This window comes from Urocitellus parryii, chromosome 3 (genome assembly GCF_045843805.1).
Source record: "Urocitellus parryii isolate mUroPar1 chromosome 3, mUroPar1.hap1, whole genome shotgun sequence".
Classification (NCBI taxonomy): domain Eukaryota; kingdom Metazoa; phylum Chordata; class Mammalia; order Rodentia; family Sciuridae; genus Urocitellus; species Urocitellus parryii.
Window position 1 is genome coordinate 171,085,735 of NC_135533.1, and position 19,678 is coordinate 171,105,412.

Consider the following 19,678-nt stretch of genomic DNA (forward strand, 5'->3'; position numbering starts at 1 on the left):
TGAACATAAAACTGAAATTTATTTCTTTTCCTTGAAAATTAAGCATCTAGGTCAATAAATTAAAATACATACATACATATTCTTTATACCAAGAGACTTGTTTTGGTCTTCAACAGCTACTTTTCCTCCCCATTTCACCACACGAAAGCAGCTCGCTCTCGTAACATGCGGACACCAAAACGCTGCCATTCTCGCTGATAAATCCACAGTTCCTGAGTTGTATCCAAACATGCCAACACTGCCCCTCCTTTCCATGCAATCAGCCGAGGATCCATGTCCTAGACAAGTGATAGAACTGTTTCAGTATAAGCAGACAAGATGTATACTTCATTTACTTTAATCTGGGAAGGATTCCTGCTGAGTCCATGTCCTAAGAAGCCAGATCTTCTACCCATATTAAGACAGCGGGACTCATGGACAACTAAGACCTCTCTGACAAGAGAACACTTGTAATTTTTACTATTGAACATGCTACTCTTCACTACTATTCCACAACAGGCCTTTAAGCAGGAACATATATAACAAAATAATTTTGATATGTGAGTGGAATAAATACATTCCCACAATCCTTCCCTCAGAAGTAAAAGAAAATAATATCACCAGGAACTGTAGTGAGATTTAATACAAACATGATATATTTCTAAATTCCTGGGTTTACATTTAATGAAATTCAGACACAATGTATTTCAAAATTCCTGGGTTTATACTTCTTTTCAAGATAGTTCAAACCAAAAAGATTTTTAAAGATCTTTCTAGTCCAGGGACAGCAATAGTTCTTGACTATAAGAGGCTGTCAGGGTATGAGAGAACAGTGTTCTCAACCCACCTGATTCTCTCACAAAGGTGGAAGTCAGGTGCAGCAAGGGCCAGAACCAGGAATTTAGTCACCTAGTCCAGAGCTCCTTCTGCCACATCTGGCCACACTCAAGAGTAATTTTTGCACTTCCTCATACTCTTACAACCTCGCCTGACACAAGCCCAAACCTCCCAGGTTTTAACTGTCCACTTAGAAATAACCACTGCTGGTTTCATTTGCATACAGTTCAATTTGCACCATGAAACAACACACCTTAGGCCTTGTAATTACATCCACATTCTCAATAATTCGCCTGAACGAAGGTGGCATTTTGTTGAGAATTCTGTGCTGTAGAAATTCTTGAGCTTTATGAAACATCAAACCACCTCCAACTACCAGGATGGAGCTGTACATCTTCTTTTTGGTATCATCAGATGCTGAAAAGACATAGATATCCCTTCCACTTACCACCACCACCACTAGGCCAAGCCACAAACATCTCTTGCTTGATCAACTGCAATAACCTCCTCAAAGATCTCCCTTTAGACCACTCTTAAACCCACACAGCCAGAGGAACCTTGTAAAACACAAATCTGAGCATGCCGCCACCCCATCCTTCATGCCTTGTTACTCAAAGGATTAAGACCAAACCCTTCAAGGTGGACCATGAGGTCCGGTGTGGTGTGGTACTCACCTACTCTCCAGCCTCATTCCCACACTCTGCTTCCCACATCAGTCTTTGCAGCTTTCTTCCTCTGCCTGGAATGTCACCCTGTTTGTCTAACAATCTGCTCTCACCTGAGATCTCTCACATGGTTCTTCAAGAAAGCATTCCCTGCTGCCCACCCTCCAAACCTTCCCCAGCGTAAGTAAAACTCTTTTATTATATCTCTAAATCAGGAGCTCTTAGGACCCTATAGTTCAACTTTGCAGCACCCACCACAATTATAATTTCATATTTATGCAATTATGTTATTCTCCCTATGCTATACAATCAATAAGGCCAAGAACCAATTATTCTATTTCAATACTGTACTCCTAACACCTGGCAAAGCAAGGACAGAGTAGGTGCTCGATAGTTTCTGAATGACCATGATACACTGCACAAATATACCCTAAATTGAACCAATTTATTTGTTATTTCTGGTGTCCCCAAATGTGCTTACAACAGCAGTCTATGCTATGCAGGATGGCTTTGTCAAGGCCCAGGGCTTTCCCTTCAAACAGTGAGATGGCAGTTTTCCTGGACATCAGTGCAGTGAGGGCCTCCTCGGAGTCATTGCCAGCCATCAGGCAGTCTCCCTGAGAGGATCCTAAATCCACCTCCTGAGAATGGAGTCTTTCTGGAAGATCAGAGGACTGGCCACGAAGATCTCCTTCAAATCCAATGGGTTTGGATGCTGATTTTCGGTCAGCAGTAGCTTTTGCAGACTATAAATCAAAAGGACAATCAAGTAGATGGTATGACCATAACAGAACACTGTTGATATTGTCTAGCTAGATCCCACCCTTCCCTGCCTATCATGCCCCATTATGAAACAAAAGCCAGCAAGTTATACACATACTGCCCAGCACCCAATCCCAAGATAACCTAGGAGTGAGGAGTGAGCACACTCTAAAGCCAAAGCAGTCTCTGTAGGACTCAGTGTGGGTCTACCACTGGGTGGATTTTGATATTAAAATGTTAGTACTGATAACATTTTTCCTGAAGTGAAATATTTCAATAGGATTCATGGGCCAATGGCTACTAGAAAATCCTCATTTTTAAGTTCTATCTACTGCTTCACATTTGCCTATGGGGCAGGAACAAAGACTAGAAAAGGTTTATAGTTTTCATCTATTTTTCATCATGAGCTCTGATGTTTCATTAGCAGGTAAGAGCTTCATTTTATGCTCCTACAGCAGACCTCTTATTATTGAAACTAGTTTTGAACAAAAAAATTCAGCTCTTTGCCCATGCCATATACCTTTTACAATGTAATTAATTATAAAGTAGGTGAGATGCTACTGAAAATACTACTGAATCAATATTTAGTAGCAGATAATGTAAGTAAATAATATTATGGCAAAAGAAAAGTGTTTTCATTAACTTTTTAAGTACATGGCATGGAATTCAGAAAACTGAATTAATGTCTGAATAAAGAAGTCTGTCATCTGGATTTTAAATTCAGACTTTAATCAGGCATTGTAATCCCAGCTACTCAGAAGGTTGAGGCAGGAAGATTGCCAGTTTGAGGCAAGGCTGGGCAACTCTGTGAAATTCTATCTCAAAATAAAAAATAAAAAAGGGATAGGGATATAGCTCAGTTGTAGAGCATTTGTCTAGCCTGTTGAAGGCCCTGGGGTCAACCTCCAATACTGTAAAAGACAAAACAAAATTCACACTTCATCTCTAGTTCTACAAGCAGTATCAGGGTTTCTGTTGAAGACCGAAATAAATGATCAGTGATCTATTAATTCTGGGCAAACTTCTCCTGCAGGGTCAAAATTGTCTCTTCTCCCACCAGAATTACTATGAACCTGTTCTTGCTTGCTCTGTGTAGCCAGTAGATAATGCTCATCATGAGGATCCTCAGGATCACCCTGGGATCTGTGCTGCAAAGTTGTCATTTTCTGTCCAACAATTCCAAAAGTTGCGGGGTAAAACAAAGCCATTGGAGCCTGAGCATGAAAAGAAAAGAAGAATCAGAAAGATACTGCCTCCAACTTCCAACTAGCAAACTCACCATGTTCCCAGCAAGTGTACATTCTCCCAGTGTGATTGATTGAGCCTGGATAGATTTATTTTTACCCAAGATATACACATCTATGGGGTTACCTGGAGTTTTTCATCTCCTAACCGAAACTGGTAAAGCAAGGCAGGAGAATCTGGATGGCGAATCTGAAACTCATGGTCCTGAAGCCCAGAGATGTCCTGATTCCAGGAAAAGATGCTGTCAGTAAATCAGTAAGAGTGCATGTAAACTCCTCAAATTATGCATAAGCCTCTCCATCATCTGAATTTTACAATAAAAAGGCCACCCTACAACTCTGTACCACTCTCACTATACTTAATAAAAAAAGTTCAAACTGGGTGTGGGGGCAAATGCCTGGCAAATTCAAAAGCAACCTCAGCAACTTAGCGAGACCCTAAGCACCTTTGCAAGACCCTGTCTCAAATAAAAGGAATTAAAAAGGGGTTGGGGATGTGGCTCAGTGGTTAAACACCCCTGGGTTAAATCCCAGGTACCAAAAAAAAAAAAAAAAAATCCAAGAATTCAGTTGTTCTTTGCTTTCCTATTTAACACTTCTGAAATGTATATCATCTGCAGTTTTCATTTTTGATAAACATTAATACAAAGAGTGACCTCAATAAGCAAATTCTCTCAACTAATATATATCTAGACCCTTTTTATGTTTCTTAGAGTCTTAAAACTTAGAATTCTATTATCTGAAAAAGTAGAGGAAAAAAAGTCAAATACAAAAAGTAAAAAAGGTAGCCAACCCATATCTATGTATGCATATATTATATATACACATATAGATATGATTTAAAGGTTAACTCTTCACAATACTAAGAAAGTGCTTTAAAATTTAATAAAAATGTCCACATCTATGTATTTTTGTTACTTTTATTATACCTAAAATTTTATCTTCATTCTTATCAGTGATTAGACACCTTCAGAGAAAAATGTGCTAAATTCTCCTGAGAAACAAGCTGTGCATTCTGGGTTCAAGAGAACACCTCACTATCTTGACCATATCAAAAAGCTCTCACCCCCTTGAGAGCAAAGCTTCTAGGCTTTATTAATTGGGTTAAAAGAGCAGTATAATTAATCTTAAAATACCTTTTAAATATTACATTTTCTCTAGAAACAAAAAAATAATAGGTAATATTTTGTTCCCACCTGGTCTAAATGACAAAAAGTTTCTTTAAGGTGCTGCAGAAGAAGGCAATCCATTTTATTTGTTAACTGGCATTCTCTGTAAGGGAATCCAGCTCGCTGCATGAGCCAATAAAAACATCTTGACACGTCAGATCCTCCATAGGCCAGACAAAGCCTAAAGTTAAAAGGGCAGACTGTTAAATCTGTGAGTTAGGAAGGTGCAAAGAGTGCTTCAAGAACTCCTTTAGGCATAGTACAACACAAAAATTTTCAAATGTTTACTGTAAGAACTGAATGGAAGAATGGAATGGACAGTGGAAGGGACAAAGGGAACTTTAGCCAAAACCAGTTGACAGGGCACCTGGAAGCAGTCATTTCTAAACCCTAATGATATGAACATGCTTTTTGCTGTTTGCAAAAAGTTTTCAAAACACAGAATATACATTATTAAATCCAACTCATTTTCAAGTCAATGGACTTTCACTAAATCACAGTTGTTTGGCTGGCTGCACTCACAAGCATGCAGAGGTAACAACATAAGACAAACTTATGAGGGAAAGACTCAGGGAAAACTGTTCACTAACTGAAAGTTTCTACAACTTAAGAAGACCACTGTAAAATTATTTTAATGGTAATAGAACTGGGTCCAGTATTTTCTCCATACTTTGAGAACAACAATGGCAGAGCCACGCTAGCTCATACTGGGCTTTATCTATTTATTTATTTATACACACACACACACACAACACACACACACACACTTTTTAGTTGTAGATGGACACAATACCTTCATTTTTAGAAATGATGGTGGAATGTGATGGTCATTATTATCCAAAGTACATGTATAAAGACATGAATTGGTGTGAATATACTTTGTATACAACCAGAGATATGAAAAATTGTGCTCCATATATGTAATAAGAATTGTAATGCATTCCACTGTCATACATAAATTTAAAAAAATTTTTTTTTAAAGTAAAAAAAACTGTTTGGTTATGTTTCATTTACATAATGACTCTATCCAATTGCCAATTATAGTTTTTAGACAGTTTACATTTTATTACATCTATATATTATTGTAATCAGTTCTTTTTAGTTTCCCAAAGATTTTTTTTCCTGATGGTCAATGATTTGTTTTTATAATTACTCTGTTCAGAAAAATCAGTTATATTTTCTATGTAGTGTATGTACATGAATGTATTTGCACAGAAATATCTTGTTTTTAGTAATTAGATGCAACTGTTTTAATGAATTGGGATGAATAAAGGAAAAGTGATGAAAAATACTTTTTACAACGGAGCTATACGAGAGCATAAAATAAACAAAAACAATGTCAAAAAGAAAAAAAAGCAAAAAACCTTTATTTATTTTTTTATGTGGTGCTAAGGATCAAACCCACAGCCTCACATGTGCTAGGCAAGCACTCTACTACTGAGCTACAACCCCAGCCCTCATATTGGGTTTTAGAATGTCTTTAAATTGGGATTGGAGGCAGTAGATTAACCTTTTCATGACCACCTTGAATCTTGTTTATATTCATTTCTTCTGTACTTGAGACTTAATCTACCTAAAGTAAGGGACAGAAGAAAGCTGTCTCAGGACCACAAAATGATGCACAGAATCCATTCCTGTACTACCCAAGTGGCTTTACCTGCAAAAAGATGTCTTAGGAAGGACATGCAGCAAACGTGCTCCTGCCATTTATTTTATTAACTTGTTACCACTGATGACACCACGGGAAAAAAGCCATCCTTTGCTGTTAGGGTGTGATTAGCTTTTCTATGGCAGGCCACAGTAAAAGAAATGAAGTTAACATTCACACTTCCTCTATGGGAAAGCATACAATACATGCCAGGACTTTCAGGAATTATTGACATGGATTCACACTAGAAAGTTCCAATAAGGGCAATCATTTGTTTTTAGTCTTGCTAGAATTTATACTCCCACAATTGTGCTGGTTTCCTATGCTGACTTTTAAATATATAATTTCTTATAAAAATCATTTCTAAACCCTAATGATATGAACAGACTTTGAAGGGAGAGGGAATAGGAAACATCATCTCACAAGTTCCTTACCGCGTGTTCCGATGAGACACCCCATCCTCCACACAGCACACGCTTGTCTTCTGGTCCCCAACATCTACAATACATGTGCTGCTTAAGCCACTTCCAAAGGTAGCACAGACAGACTCCTGATGGACTACAATCCCTAAGAAACAAAAAGCAGAGGACCAATCAGCTAGAGAGCAGTACAGATTGTAAAAACAATTAACTAAAGTCAGGAGCCTAGAAACTTTTAGGAATGTATCTGCATTAATCTTTTCAGAATAAGCATTTAAATGAATCAATGAATTAGATTAACTTTGCCACTGAAAAAAGAACAATTTCATTTCAAGTAGGGCTCACTGCAGGGCTAGGGCTGTAGCTCAGTGGTACAGTACTTCCCTAGCATGCATGAAATACAGGGTTTGAACTCTAGTACCACAAGTAATTAGATAAATAAAAATTTTAAAAAATTTGTTAATAAGTCTCATTAGAATAACACACATACCTGAAAAACCCATCTTCATCAGTATCATATTCACTAGTTCTTTCACATGCTGTTTATTATAGATATCAGGAATTAATAGGATACATCTATAATACTAAAAAGAACAAAGAAAAAAAGGTGGAAGCGTTAACACATCCAGTCAAGTCCAATCCCACCACACCTGTCCTTATGGAGGCTTCCCTACACAGGAGCAGCAGTTACGGCTAATGGCTCAGAGGAAAAACTTGAACACATGTGCCATCCTTTAACATTTTCTGTTTCTTCATGAAACTCAAAGTCTCCCCCCACCACACTTGGAATCATCTCAGATTTGTAAAATGAAAGATAACTAATGTGTCTGAGTAGAGACAGAAAACATAAACATGAGCAAGCTTGCTGACTTCCAAACAGCACTGAGACACCCCAAAGTAAAACAATAAAAATAAGTCATCAGAAAGGAACTAACTGAGGAAGACCACCGCCCTAAGGATGAGAATGCTTCAAGAAGCACACTGTACCACAAACAACTTGGTAAAGTCTATTTGTGTTGACCAAGAATCTTTAAGACAATCCAAATTTACTGGGAATTTTAGCTTACCTTTAAGTCTTTCAGTGGGATTTCCAAGTACTTTTGTATTGCATGAGACCATATTACTTCAATATCTGCTAGAACAGCTGTAAGGGAGCCCCCAGGTCCCGGATGAATATTTAACTGGCCTCTTCTGATAGGCCAATGGATATTGTAACAATCCAATGGATTAACATACAAGGCCTAGAAAAGGCGTGGAAGGAAAGAGGTATATTTTAAAAACTCTTCTCCTGGAGTCAAAAAACTAAGACCAGAATTAATATTAACATTCCTGAATGAGGAGCTGGGGAATGTAGCTCAGCAGCACTTGCCTAGCACGCCTGAGGTCCTGAGTTCAATCTCCAGCACTGGGGGGGCGGGGGGGGAATACTAGGAACAACAATTTCTGAATGTTTTAGATGTTGAATGTGAAATATTTAACAACCCAGGTATCAGTGTGAATATCTGATCCTCAAAGCAGAATAACCAAATGTTAAGAAACAATCAGAACTTGGTAGCAAAGTGGATTTTAAGAGAAAGATCACGTTTTTTCTTTTTTCATTTCATTGTAAAGACATTTCTTACCTCTTCTCCTACCAAATACTCAGGGTGATGAGACGTGTTTGTCCACTTATTTCCAGAACAGTGATCTAAAATTGCAGGCCGCATTTGTTTGTTGTAAGAACGTGCCTAAAAAAAAAAAAAAAAGAAAGAAAGTAAGTTAGTTGAATTTACACAAGAAGGGGAGGAGGGCAGCATTAAGAATCCCTTTAGTTTCTCTCATTCACAGATCAATTTTAATCACAGATCCAAAATACTGGGGAAAATATTCACTAGTCACCGAAAGATTTTCTTGTCCTTTTCCACAATCTTGGTTTTTCCCATGATTTTTACACCTATTTTGTTATTTATAGACAGTCCAAAATTAAAACTATATACTGCTTAAAGATGAATATAAATCTATATGTAAATCTAACTCATGTCTGCATTGGTTTATATTAAATTGAAGAATACAGTTAAGAATACAGCTTCCTACCAAGATCCTAGATTATATACTCTCCAGTAAAATATAAACTTTTATAAACTTGCCTTAATAAACTACCTTATAAGTTAGTTGGCTTGCCTAAGCATTTGTGACACTGATTCAAGTATTCTAGTATTCAATATACAGTTAAGAAAGGAGTTTCTTTCTTTTTAAAGGAAATCTCATCTTGTATTTGCAGAATAAAAGGGAAAACGTGTGAATGGTATTACAGTCATATGCCACATAATGATATTTCGGTCAATGATAGGCCACATATAAGACAGTGGACCCATAACATGATAATGGAGCTGAAAAATTCCAACTACCTACTAACTCATGACATTACTCATTTGTGGTGATGCTGGTATAAACAAATGTACTTCTCTTCCAGTCACACAAAAGTAAAACATGTACAATTAGGTATAGTACTTAAACTTGATATTCATAATAAACTATGTTAATGGTTTATATATTTATACCATTCTTTTATAGAGTATATTCCATATGTGTATAAAATATTTAATATAAAATATTATTTTATATGTATATAGTACATATATTTTATATTTATTTATAAAAGTTAACTGTAAAAGATTCTCAGGGTCCTTCAGGAGATATTCCAGGAAAAGACACTGTTATCATAGTTCCATGTGTTATTACCCATGAAGTCCTCCCAGTGGAATAAGATGTGGGGGTAGAAGACAGTAATACTGATGATCCTTACCCCGTGTTGGCTTAACGTGGTGTGTGTGTGTGTGTCTAAGATTTTAACCAAGAAAAGTTTAAAAGAAAAAAAAATTTAAATAGAAAAAAACATAGATAAGGGTTTAAAGAAAATTTTTATACATCTGCACCATGTTTGTATCTTAAGCTGTATTATTAAAAAAATGAAGAAGTTACAGCAAAGTGGCTAAGTATGGAGCTGCACACCTATAACCCCAGGTATTGGGAGGCTAAGATAGAAGAACTGCAAGTTTGAGGCTAACCTGGGCAAGTTGGTGAAACCGTGTCTCAAAAAGAAAAAATTATGTGTGTGTGTATGAGCTGAGATGTAGCTCAGTGGTAGAGCACTTCTGGGTTCAATCTCCAGTACTGTTTTTTGTTTTTTAAAGGTTTTACTAAAGCTAAATTTGTTTCTGAAAAAAAAAAATTTAAGTGTTGCCTATGTATACAATGTTTATAAAGTGTACAGTAGTGTACAGTGACATCCTAGGCCTTCATTCTCACCACTCACTGTCTCACCCAGGGAGACTTCCAGTTATGCAAACTCTGTTTATGATAAATACCCTACACGGGTATACTTTTATCTTTTATTCTGTATTTTTACGTACTTTTTATGTTTAGATACACATATACCTTCCATTGCATTACAACTGCCTATAGTATTCAATACAATAACATGCTACACAGGTTTATGGCCTGGGAGCAATAAGCTATCCCATATGGCATAAGTGTATAGGCAGCTAGATCATCTAGGTTTGTGTGAGTCCACCCTGTTATTTGCACAATAGCCCACATTGAGAGACATATAATAATATGTCCCCATTGAGAGACATATGATAATAAAAGTGGGAAAGAATAAATCTGAAGAAAAGGTTGACTAACCTGTTCAGGAGACACAGGAATTCGTCTTGTGCCATTTGACATTTTTTTAGACCATATTGCTTGATCCACCATTTTAAGGCCATTTTGTCTTTGTTCATTACTTTCAGGTTTCTGAGGGGAAAAAATTGAAAGATGATCAGAATAAAGGACTTAGTGAAAAGAGAAAGCTACTATTTAATCTAATATTAGGAACTACTCCCTCATCAACAAACAGCATTTCCTTAATCTCTGTCATTTGCAGTAATTTACAGGATTCCAAGTAATCTTTTATTGTAAATAAAAAAGTCAAAAATGAAACTCTGACCAAACCCTAAATATTAGCAAAAATTTATACCCTCAAGAGACTTTTGATTGTTAAAATTTTTCACAGCACTAATCAAAGCACATCTACTTCATGTTTACAAAGTATTTCAGAGATTCTTCCATACATCTGTATTTCTCACTTCAATTTTGTAACAATGTCACATTCCTTCTACATATTGTATTTTGATTAACCAAATATACAAGTTACTAAGATTTTGTGGACTCTTACATGGGCGAGTTATAATTAAATTTATAACTGGACTTCAGTAGTCTGCTAGTTATACTAAACAAGAGAATTCTAAAGGTTACCATCACAATTACAAAAATTTAAATTTCTAAAACTGTCCTTAACTTATAACTTGAAAGCTAGAAGTGGATCATGATGCAATATGCAGATTTAACAGCTAACACAATTTTTTTTCTAATAATTACCATCTGCAAAATAAGACTGAGTGAATGCTTACTTCAGGAAAATTATTTTTTTTTGTCTTGAAATTATAATTTGATCTAAGACTATAGTAAGTGGTTGGCCATAGCAGTTCAATTTGCTAATGGTTTTAAAATATGAGTTGGATTTAAAGTATAAGTGTCTGGAAAATACAGTTATCAGTTAATAAAAACCCATATCATTTTAAGTGACAATTCTATAACTTCCATTAAAGATCACCTTTATAAATATCCAATTAATCTTAATCAGTTAAACTGAATTTATTTTTGTTGTAACTAATTCTTCACAATCTAAATCAACAGTTCAGATAAAAAATTACAGTTGTTATTATTTTAAAACACAGTAAAGCTATGAGGATGTTTGTTCAAGATTCCCAGATACTCTTGGGTGTCTAAGCCCTCACAAGGAAACAACCTTGAGCTTTCTCTCCAGGTCCACTATTTTGACTTACATTTAGTCCTTCCCTTAAGAGCCAGTTGTCCTTGTATAGGGGCTGCCCTTGTTGTTTGTGTCTTCTTGCAATGACATGAGGAATGCTGGCAGGGAGTGTGTCTGTGGCTCGACCAATTCTCAAAGTTGTTGAACCTGGATGTATTACAACAATGAAGTTGCTCTGGATTTGCTGCAAATGTGAAACACAGGCGTGTGATCTCAGTAAATAATATACAGGTGTAAGTTAATCAATCCATTGGTAACAAACTAAGTTTCCTGTAAAGACTATTGGACTCAAAGAGTATCAAAATAATTCAGTAGAGGAGTTGAGAAATATCCAGTTACTGCTCTCCATCTTTTTGTATCTGTATGCTCTTGATCTGACTCAGAGTGCATACAGCTAAACAAATATTTGCTTAAACAAAATTATCCAACATAAATTAACACATAAATACTGAGTGATTATGTGCCAGAGACTATGGGTATGATGATGACCAGGATGAAGTTTCTACCACCCACCTAATTATTAAGGAAGACAATTAAACAAGGTATAGAGTGTGGAAGAATATGGAGAATACTATGTTCTAAGATCCATATGAATGACCTAAAACATTTGTTAAGGTTAAAAAAAAAAAAAGTCCTAAGTTTTCTGATTCAGAAACTCCAGGGAGAACACCTAGGAACTGACAATTTTAAAAAGCTCCTGAGGTGACTAATAAAAATTACTTAGGTTTGATGGAAGGGGTCAGAGAAGGAATTAATGGAATTACTACTTTATAATGCCGGAAACTAAGACTTTACATGTTAATCACTTCAAAATGTGTCCACCAAATGTATTTTGGTTATTATTTTTAAAATAAGGTTACCCTTGTTGGTTCTGTATTATTTACCTGACATAGCAAGAGCTATCCTCACAAATCAGAAAACTTTGCTGCAATTCACAATCCATCCTTGGATAATGGTGAACAAGGACTGACAAAGCAGCACAAATCCAGGACTGTGGCAATAACTGTGGGCTTTACTTTTACATGACAATCATTTCAGCTCAATAAATCTGAAGAGGGCAGAATACAGAATTACTTGGGAGAACTTCTGCTACATGAACTTGTTGAAGGTTCCAAGTTTCAGTAGGGAATGAGAGAAGGGACTGACAATCTTTTTCATAACAGGGATGCCTTAGTTAAGAATTGCAATTCCAGCCTGACTCTTTAGTACCTATTTTACCCTGACATCAAGCTATAGTTGTCTTCTTACCCGTCTTCCTTCAAAACAGTTTTGTGGATTGTCAATAAGTTCAGAACCTCTGCCTAATTCTCTAGCTTCACTCCAGAACCACTTTCATTTTAACCTCTTTAATCTTAATCTATATTCCTTTTTTAGATGGGGTCTTGTTATGTTGCCAGGCTGGCCTCAAAAACACAAACCTCCTGCCTCGGCCTCCCAAGTAGCTGGAGTTACAGGTGTGCACCATCAATTCTGGTTCCTCTTGAATTCTTAACTCACTGACTTTGGAGCCTTCAAACAGACAACTCCTTTGCTTGAAATGTTCTCTCCCGCCTCTAAGTGTTACTCCTCCTTCAGGTCTGAAGTTAAATGTCATCAGACAAGATTTGCTGCCCACATCCCCAGCAACCTTATGTTATTCCTTCCTTTATAACATTGTCACTTCTGTAACTATTGTTTGCTCTCTCAACATACAATAAACTTTCCATGAGAAGGGACACCTGTCCTGTTCACTAATCTATATCCCAGCATATGGGTGACAGGAGCCTGGGAGGTTATTTGTTGAATCACAACGGCATCATTCTTAAGAAGCAAGGTGTTGAGTCGTACTTTCCCAAGCTATTCTGTGTAAGGCAGACATTTGTCCAACATATTGGGGTAAACAGATGAGGCTGCCCACCATTAGGGACACCTGTACCTCATTAACAGCTTACAATCTGCAGCACGTTGACTGGGAAGCTCTGGAGTAGAAAATGCAGCTTCATAGAGTGTGGACAAATATTTTTTGGTAAGCAACATATTTAATGTATTAAAAAATGGATACATTCCACACATTATTTCTCTGGATTAAGTCTTGTTTTTTAACAAACCTTACTACATTAAACAATATAGGTAGGTATCACAGAGAACATGGAAAAACTAAAGGGTGCTACACACACTGACTGCTGTAGTGCTTAAGGGCCCAGGCTTAGGATTCATCTGGCTGCAAATTCAGAAGCTACTTCTTTGCTCTGATTACATTCCTATCTCAAGCACTCATGTGAGGATGAAACAAATTAATCATTAATCTTGCAGCCCAGCCATAGGAAGCATGGAGAGAAGCACTTAATACAGGAAACCTTCCAAAGTTCTCCATTGCCTTCAGAAGATGCCAGACTCCAGCTTATATGATCCTCACAATATGGCTTCTGCTATCTTCCTCAATTCCAGACATCCTGATTTACTGCCTATCCTCTCTAGGCCCAAGTGTCTTCCGTGCTGTTCTCCTTCCCTTTCTGAACTTCCCCTGCTAACTCCTAATTATCTTCAGGTCTCAGTCCAGATGTTACCTCCTTTGGAGAAACCTGCCCTGTCAGGGCAGAAGGAAGTGCCTACTGTCTGCTGTATAATCCTCTGTACTAGCCCATTCCACACCATGTTCTGTTATCTGCTGCCCCCCCACAACAGCAAGCTCTGCTAGGAATAGGCTCCTGTATAAAGTGGGAGAATGACAGGGAGTAAGAACAGGCAAGGCCAATACAGACCACCTAGCCTGCTCCTTCAACTGGAGAAACCAGGCTTCTGCAACAGTAATAATCACCCGAGGGCTTCCCATTTGCCACGAACTCTGCTAGGCATTTACAACTGTCCTAACCCACCCATTGGTGAGGAAGTTGGCTCAGATGACAACGTGAAATTCTGAGCATTTAATGCCTCCTATTTCTTTTGTGAATTGTGCATTATCTTTTCCAGTTTTCCTATGAGAAGGTGGTGTTTTCTTCACTGATGAATAAAGTGCTTGCAAATGTACAATAAAGATCCTCTCATGCCAAGCTAATGCAAATTTGTTTTTCCTGGTAAGTCTGACTTAATCTTGTTATCTTCTGAACAGGCAGGTCTTAATCTCTATTTTAGAGAAAAAAGTCTACCTTTTCCTTGCTTTGAAGTTTGAAGAATCTTTGCTAACAATGGAAAATACCTGAACATGTAACAATCATCAGCTGCAGCTCCCTGTGAGCCAGCCGGGTGCTAAACTCTCCCTGCGGCCACGTAAACCTCAGAGCAACTTGGGAGACTGGTGAAAGCACTGTCGTAGTTTCCGGGCTGGGGACGCCGGGCTCAGAGCCAGGCGGAGCCGGCAGGAAGAACTCGGAGCTCGCGCACGGACCGCCAGACTCTGCTGCGCACCACGTTCCCTCACAGCCAGCGAGCGACCGGCGCGAAACGACCACCTCGCGGCACCACCCACTAGCGATATGATCCTCTATCAGGGAAACCCGACCCCTTCCAACGGCCGCCAGGCCTCCCTTCCTCGGCCGCGTTCTGAGCCCCGGCCTGGCCGCGGAGGACCTAGGCTAGGCGTGGGGTCCTGAGTCCTGCCCCCGGCGCCCCACCTCCTGCAGCGATTCCGGCACCAGCGCTGGCACGATGGGCCGCTTCACGCCGCGCTGCTCCTTCTCCTTCTCCCCGCCCTTCTCCTTCCCGTTTTCTGCGTCCCCCTTCTCAGCCTGGGTCATCGTGGCGGCGGACGCCCACCAGCCTCTTCCTCAGCTAGACCTCCAGAGCGGAAAGGCCACCGCGCAGGCGCAATTTCCCGCAGGGCTGCCCATAATCAAAATGGCCGCCGCGGGCCTCGGCTCGGAGGATTCTGGGAAAGCGGGAAAGGCGGGGCTGTGGTGGAGCTGAGATTGGGTGGATGTTGCTGTGGTTAATTCTCACGGTAGGATGACAGCAACATAAGGGGTTTTCGACCGCTTTACGTAGTTATGTCGACAAGCAGAGTCTTATTTTAAAACGTTATTTTTGTGAGGTGCTGGGGTTTGAACCCAAGGCCCTGTGCATGCAAGGCAAGCACGCTACCAACTAAACTATATCCCCAGCCCCAGAGTCTCATTTTTGTCTTAACAGGTGTCCCTTCTCCAGGCTTCTCAGACAACTTACATGCTCCTAGTTCTCATATTTCGCTGATCGTGTTCAATCCGTTCTGATACTGGAGTTCTTTAAGGCAAGGTCTCCTTGGATGACTTCATAACGTTTCATGGATTTAACTATAGATATGATTCCCAAATGTGTATCTTCAGTTTGGACCTCTCCCTGGGATCTAGATTGTTATCCAATGGCCTATTATCTCCAACTGGACATCTACACAGCATTGCAAACTTAAATTTATGTTTAAAACAAAACTTTGGCGGGGGGCGGGGGTACTGGGGATTGAATTCAGAGGCATTTGACCACTGAGTCACATCTCCAGCTCTATTTTTGTAGTTTATTTGGAGACAGGGTCTTACTGAGTTGCTTAACACCTTGCTTTTGCTGAAGCTGGCTTTGAACTCCCAATCCTCCTGCCTCAGCCTCCCAAACTACTGGGATTACAGGCCTGCGCCACTCGGCTGGGCTAAGATGAAACTCTTTGATTACCCATCCCACAGACCAAAAAACAAACAAGAGAAACCACTCTAACTTTTACCAGCTCAGTAAATTGTTTTGATTATTCAACTGCCCACAGCTTTCGCTTCCAAACCATCAGCAAATCCTGCAGTCTTTATCATACCTTGAATTCATCCTCTTCTCCATTTATACTATCATTACCTAGCCCAAAGTACCAACATCTCACCTGGATGACAACAACCCCTACCCACCCTGGGCCTTGGATAAGCTAGGCAAACCCTCTACCACAGAGCTACACTCCCAGCCTACAATAACCTCTTTAAAAAATATAAGTGCAATTTAATTATGCAGAATAATGGGTTTCATTGTGGCATTTTCATACAGGCAAATAACTTACTTTGCTTACATCCACTCTCCCATTACTCTGCCCTTCCCTCATGACCCACTTCCTCTTTAGTAGTCTCCCTGTTATTTTTGTGTCCATCCCCCTGTCCCAGATTCCATATGAGGTAAAACCTCATACTTTTCTGACTTATATCAGTTAATATAATCTCTAGTTCCATTCATTTTTCTGCAAATGGCATAAATGCTTCTTTATGAGTGAATAATACTCCATCGTGTAAATATGCCACATTTAAAAAAATTCTTTCATCCACTGACACGCACCTAAGCTGATTCCATAACTTGGCTACTGTGAATTTTGCTATAATAAACACTGGTACGCAGTTATTTCTAGCATGTGCTGAATTTAATTCCTTTGAGTATACACCCAGAAGTGGTATAACTGGATCATATCGTAGTTCTATCTTTGGTTTTTGAAGTACCTCCATGCTGATAATTCACATTCCTACCAACAGTGTGTAAGGGTTCCTTTTCCCCTTATCCTCACAAGCATCCTTTTTTGTATTTGGTTCTTTTTTTTTTTTTTGGTACTAGGGAATTGAACTCGAACTCAGGAGCACTCGACCACTGAGCCACATCCCCAGCCCTATTTTGTATTTTATTTAGAGACAGGGTCTCACTGAGTTGCTTACCTCGAAGTTGGTGAAGCTGGCTTTGAACTTGTGATCCTCCTCTCAGCCTCCCTAGCCTCTGGGATTACAGGCATGCACCACCACAAGGGCTCTTTTTTTGTATTCTTGATCATAGCCTGGGGTGAAACATTCTGATGGGGGTGAGACTGAATCTCAATGCAGTTTTGACTTGCATTTCCCTGATGGCTAAAGATATTGAGCATTTTTTCATATACTTAGTACAATAACTAGACTTCTCCTTTTCCAGCCCTGTCCCCCATACAAGTAGGTCCTGCAGTTGCCCAAGTGTTACTATTTTTAAAAAGTTCAATACTGTTTCCAGCACTCCACTTAGTAAAATCTTGTGAGTTATGCTAAACAAAAACAAGATGTCACACCCATTCTTTATACTTTCATGGTTTCCCTTCACTCTTTGGACATAATTGAAACAGATCACCATCATTAAGGCCATATTTCATCAAGATCCTGCCACACTTCTAATTTCACTTTCTACCAATTTTCCTTGGCATTTTTAGCAATACTTGATTTTTCTGACATGCCAAGCCTTTCCCAGAATCATCCTGTGTATGTTCACTCGAATGACGCCTTAGGCCTTCCCAAGTTATCCTATCCTCCTATTTCCTTGGAAGTACAAATGAAGCATTAGTCTGTCGTTATCTTGCCTGCTTGTTTACTGCCTCACACTGGACTAGAAGCTTCACCAGAGACTTTGCCTTATCCTGTTACCTTCAGCACATGGTAGGTGAGTAAACTGGGACAAAATGACCCAAACGAAAATCATAAGTTAATGAATAACAAAGACAAGATTTCAACACAAACTCCTTGACTGGCTATGTTCTGCATTAAGACAATAAACCTAGGTATGGAGCAGGACAGCTAAATGTCAGTTGCAATCAAGATTGGTGGGGAGGGGAGAAGCCCAGAGGAAGGAGTCCTGCAGCAGCAGTCCTGGGAGGCAAAAGAGGGTCGGTCATAGGTCACATGCTCAGAAGCCTTTGGTAACACTAAGCTACCACCTTTGTGGCCTCTACCATGATCTCTCCCACTATGGTCAGGTGGAGGTTTAACACAATGTCTCTGCCATTCTCTCGCCACACAACTTGTAGAGTTACTAAACTTACTGAGCACTTGCATGTATCTTTATAACTTAAATATCACCTACCTACCTACCTCATTTTGTCAGAAAAAAATGTGTAAAAGATGCCTAGCAGAATTCAGCTGTCAAAATATTTTTCCTTATTCTAAAACTTGTATTATAATTGTTTCCTTATCTTTGAAAAACAGTGTCTTACGCTACTACAACCCTATTTCCTGACAAACAGGGTTAAATAAATATTGATAAATGTTTATTCTTAAAAGCTTTAACCCAATCACTTTGGTTTCAAAGCCTGTAATACATTGGATATAGAAATATCTGTATCATTCATTTTACTAATCAATATGTCAGTACCTATTACATGTAATCATTGTTCAAAGAATTGTGGCAAAGACAAAATTCCTAGTCTCATAGAGCTTTCCACTTAGTGAAAAATGTGAAAGTTATCTGTATTCGGATGGTATTTAAAGCCAATAGGCAGAATCCTAAGAAGTAGTATAGAATTCAAATTTGTTGAGATAACATCAAAGTCTATGGTTTTAAAGATTAGGCAGCAAATCTCCATTTTGAAGTTCAGGTTTGTTGGCAATAGCTTTATAAGAACCCTGATAATTATACCTGATAGCAAATCAGACATGATGGGACAAATTATATTAAAGACAAAAATTAATTCAAGAGCACAGATTTTATGCATACTATTGAAATAAACACAAGAACAAATTAACCGTGTACAGTTGAAAAAAGGGACACAAGCACTGAATATGCAGCCTTTATTTTCTTCAGGTTTAGAGTGTTTTGTGATTAATTATATAAAGATGAGGAACCAGTTTTACAACCTAAAAATATTTACTTATTAAAACTATATTAATACTTTAATAAACTATACAAAAAAGATAATGAGACAAACATGTGCATTTATGGACTTGCATGTCAGTCAGGCCAGATCCCTGCAGAGGGAATTCCCAGCATGACCTCATTGATCTGTGAGGACACAGAGCAATCCTTATATAGACGTACACATTCCTCCACTTGTCTAGCATGGTAGCCCTCCACTTCTTAATGGTTTCCTTCTTCTATGAATGTGTACGTTTAGTTGTCTGCTTCTTAGAGCAGACATTTACCTAAAAGAAAGATTGTAATATTAGTTAACAGTTATTCAATTGGACCTATATAAAGCTCAACATGTTACATGGGGTTATAATACCTTTCTCAAAAGATATTTTGATAACAAAGTTGACAAACTGCCTAAGGGTTAAGTCAGAAATATTTTCCCAAACAATGTCTGAGTAATTACAAAATGTTGAGTGACTTAAGTTTTCCTAAAGAAAATATTCCTAAGGAGCCATTTTCAAAATAAAAGCTTAGAAAATAATTTCAGATTTTAAG

The 19,678-nt window shown here is 38.4% G+C and overlaps 1 protein-coding gene across 2 annotated transcripts; it reads right to left on the bottom strand.

The window, feature by feature from the left end:
* Actr8 (actin related protein 8) lies at positions 1-15,366 on the bottom strand. 2 transcript variants are annotated; one of them, XM_026388609.2, is made up of 13 exons: positions 15,169-15,366; positions 11,592-11,762; positions 10,390-10,500; positions 8,346-8,450; positions 7,791-7,964; positions 7,214-7,307; positions 6,739-6,871; positions 4,684-4,837; positions 3,615-3,710; positions 3,317-3,457; positions 1,963-2,227; positions 1,070-1,233; positions 1-278 (listed from the first exon to the last, which is right to left on the bottom strand). In XM_026388609.2, exons 1-13 carry the CDS (start codon positions 15,289-15,291, stop codon positions 135-137), a joined length of 1,875 nt encoding a protein of 624 aa, XP_026244394.1. In that variant the 5' UTR covers positions 15,292-15,366; the 3' UTR covers positions 1-134. The 2 variants fall into 2 exon arrangements, with proteins under 2 accessions (XP_026244394.1, XP_026244397.1); XM_026388612.2 differs by having other exon boundaries at positions 11,592-11,725; positions 15,169-15,247.
* Positions 15,367-19,678: the final 4,312 nt, after the last annotated feature.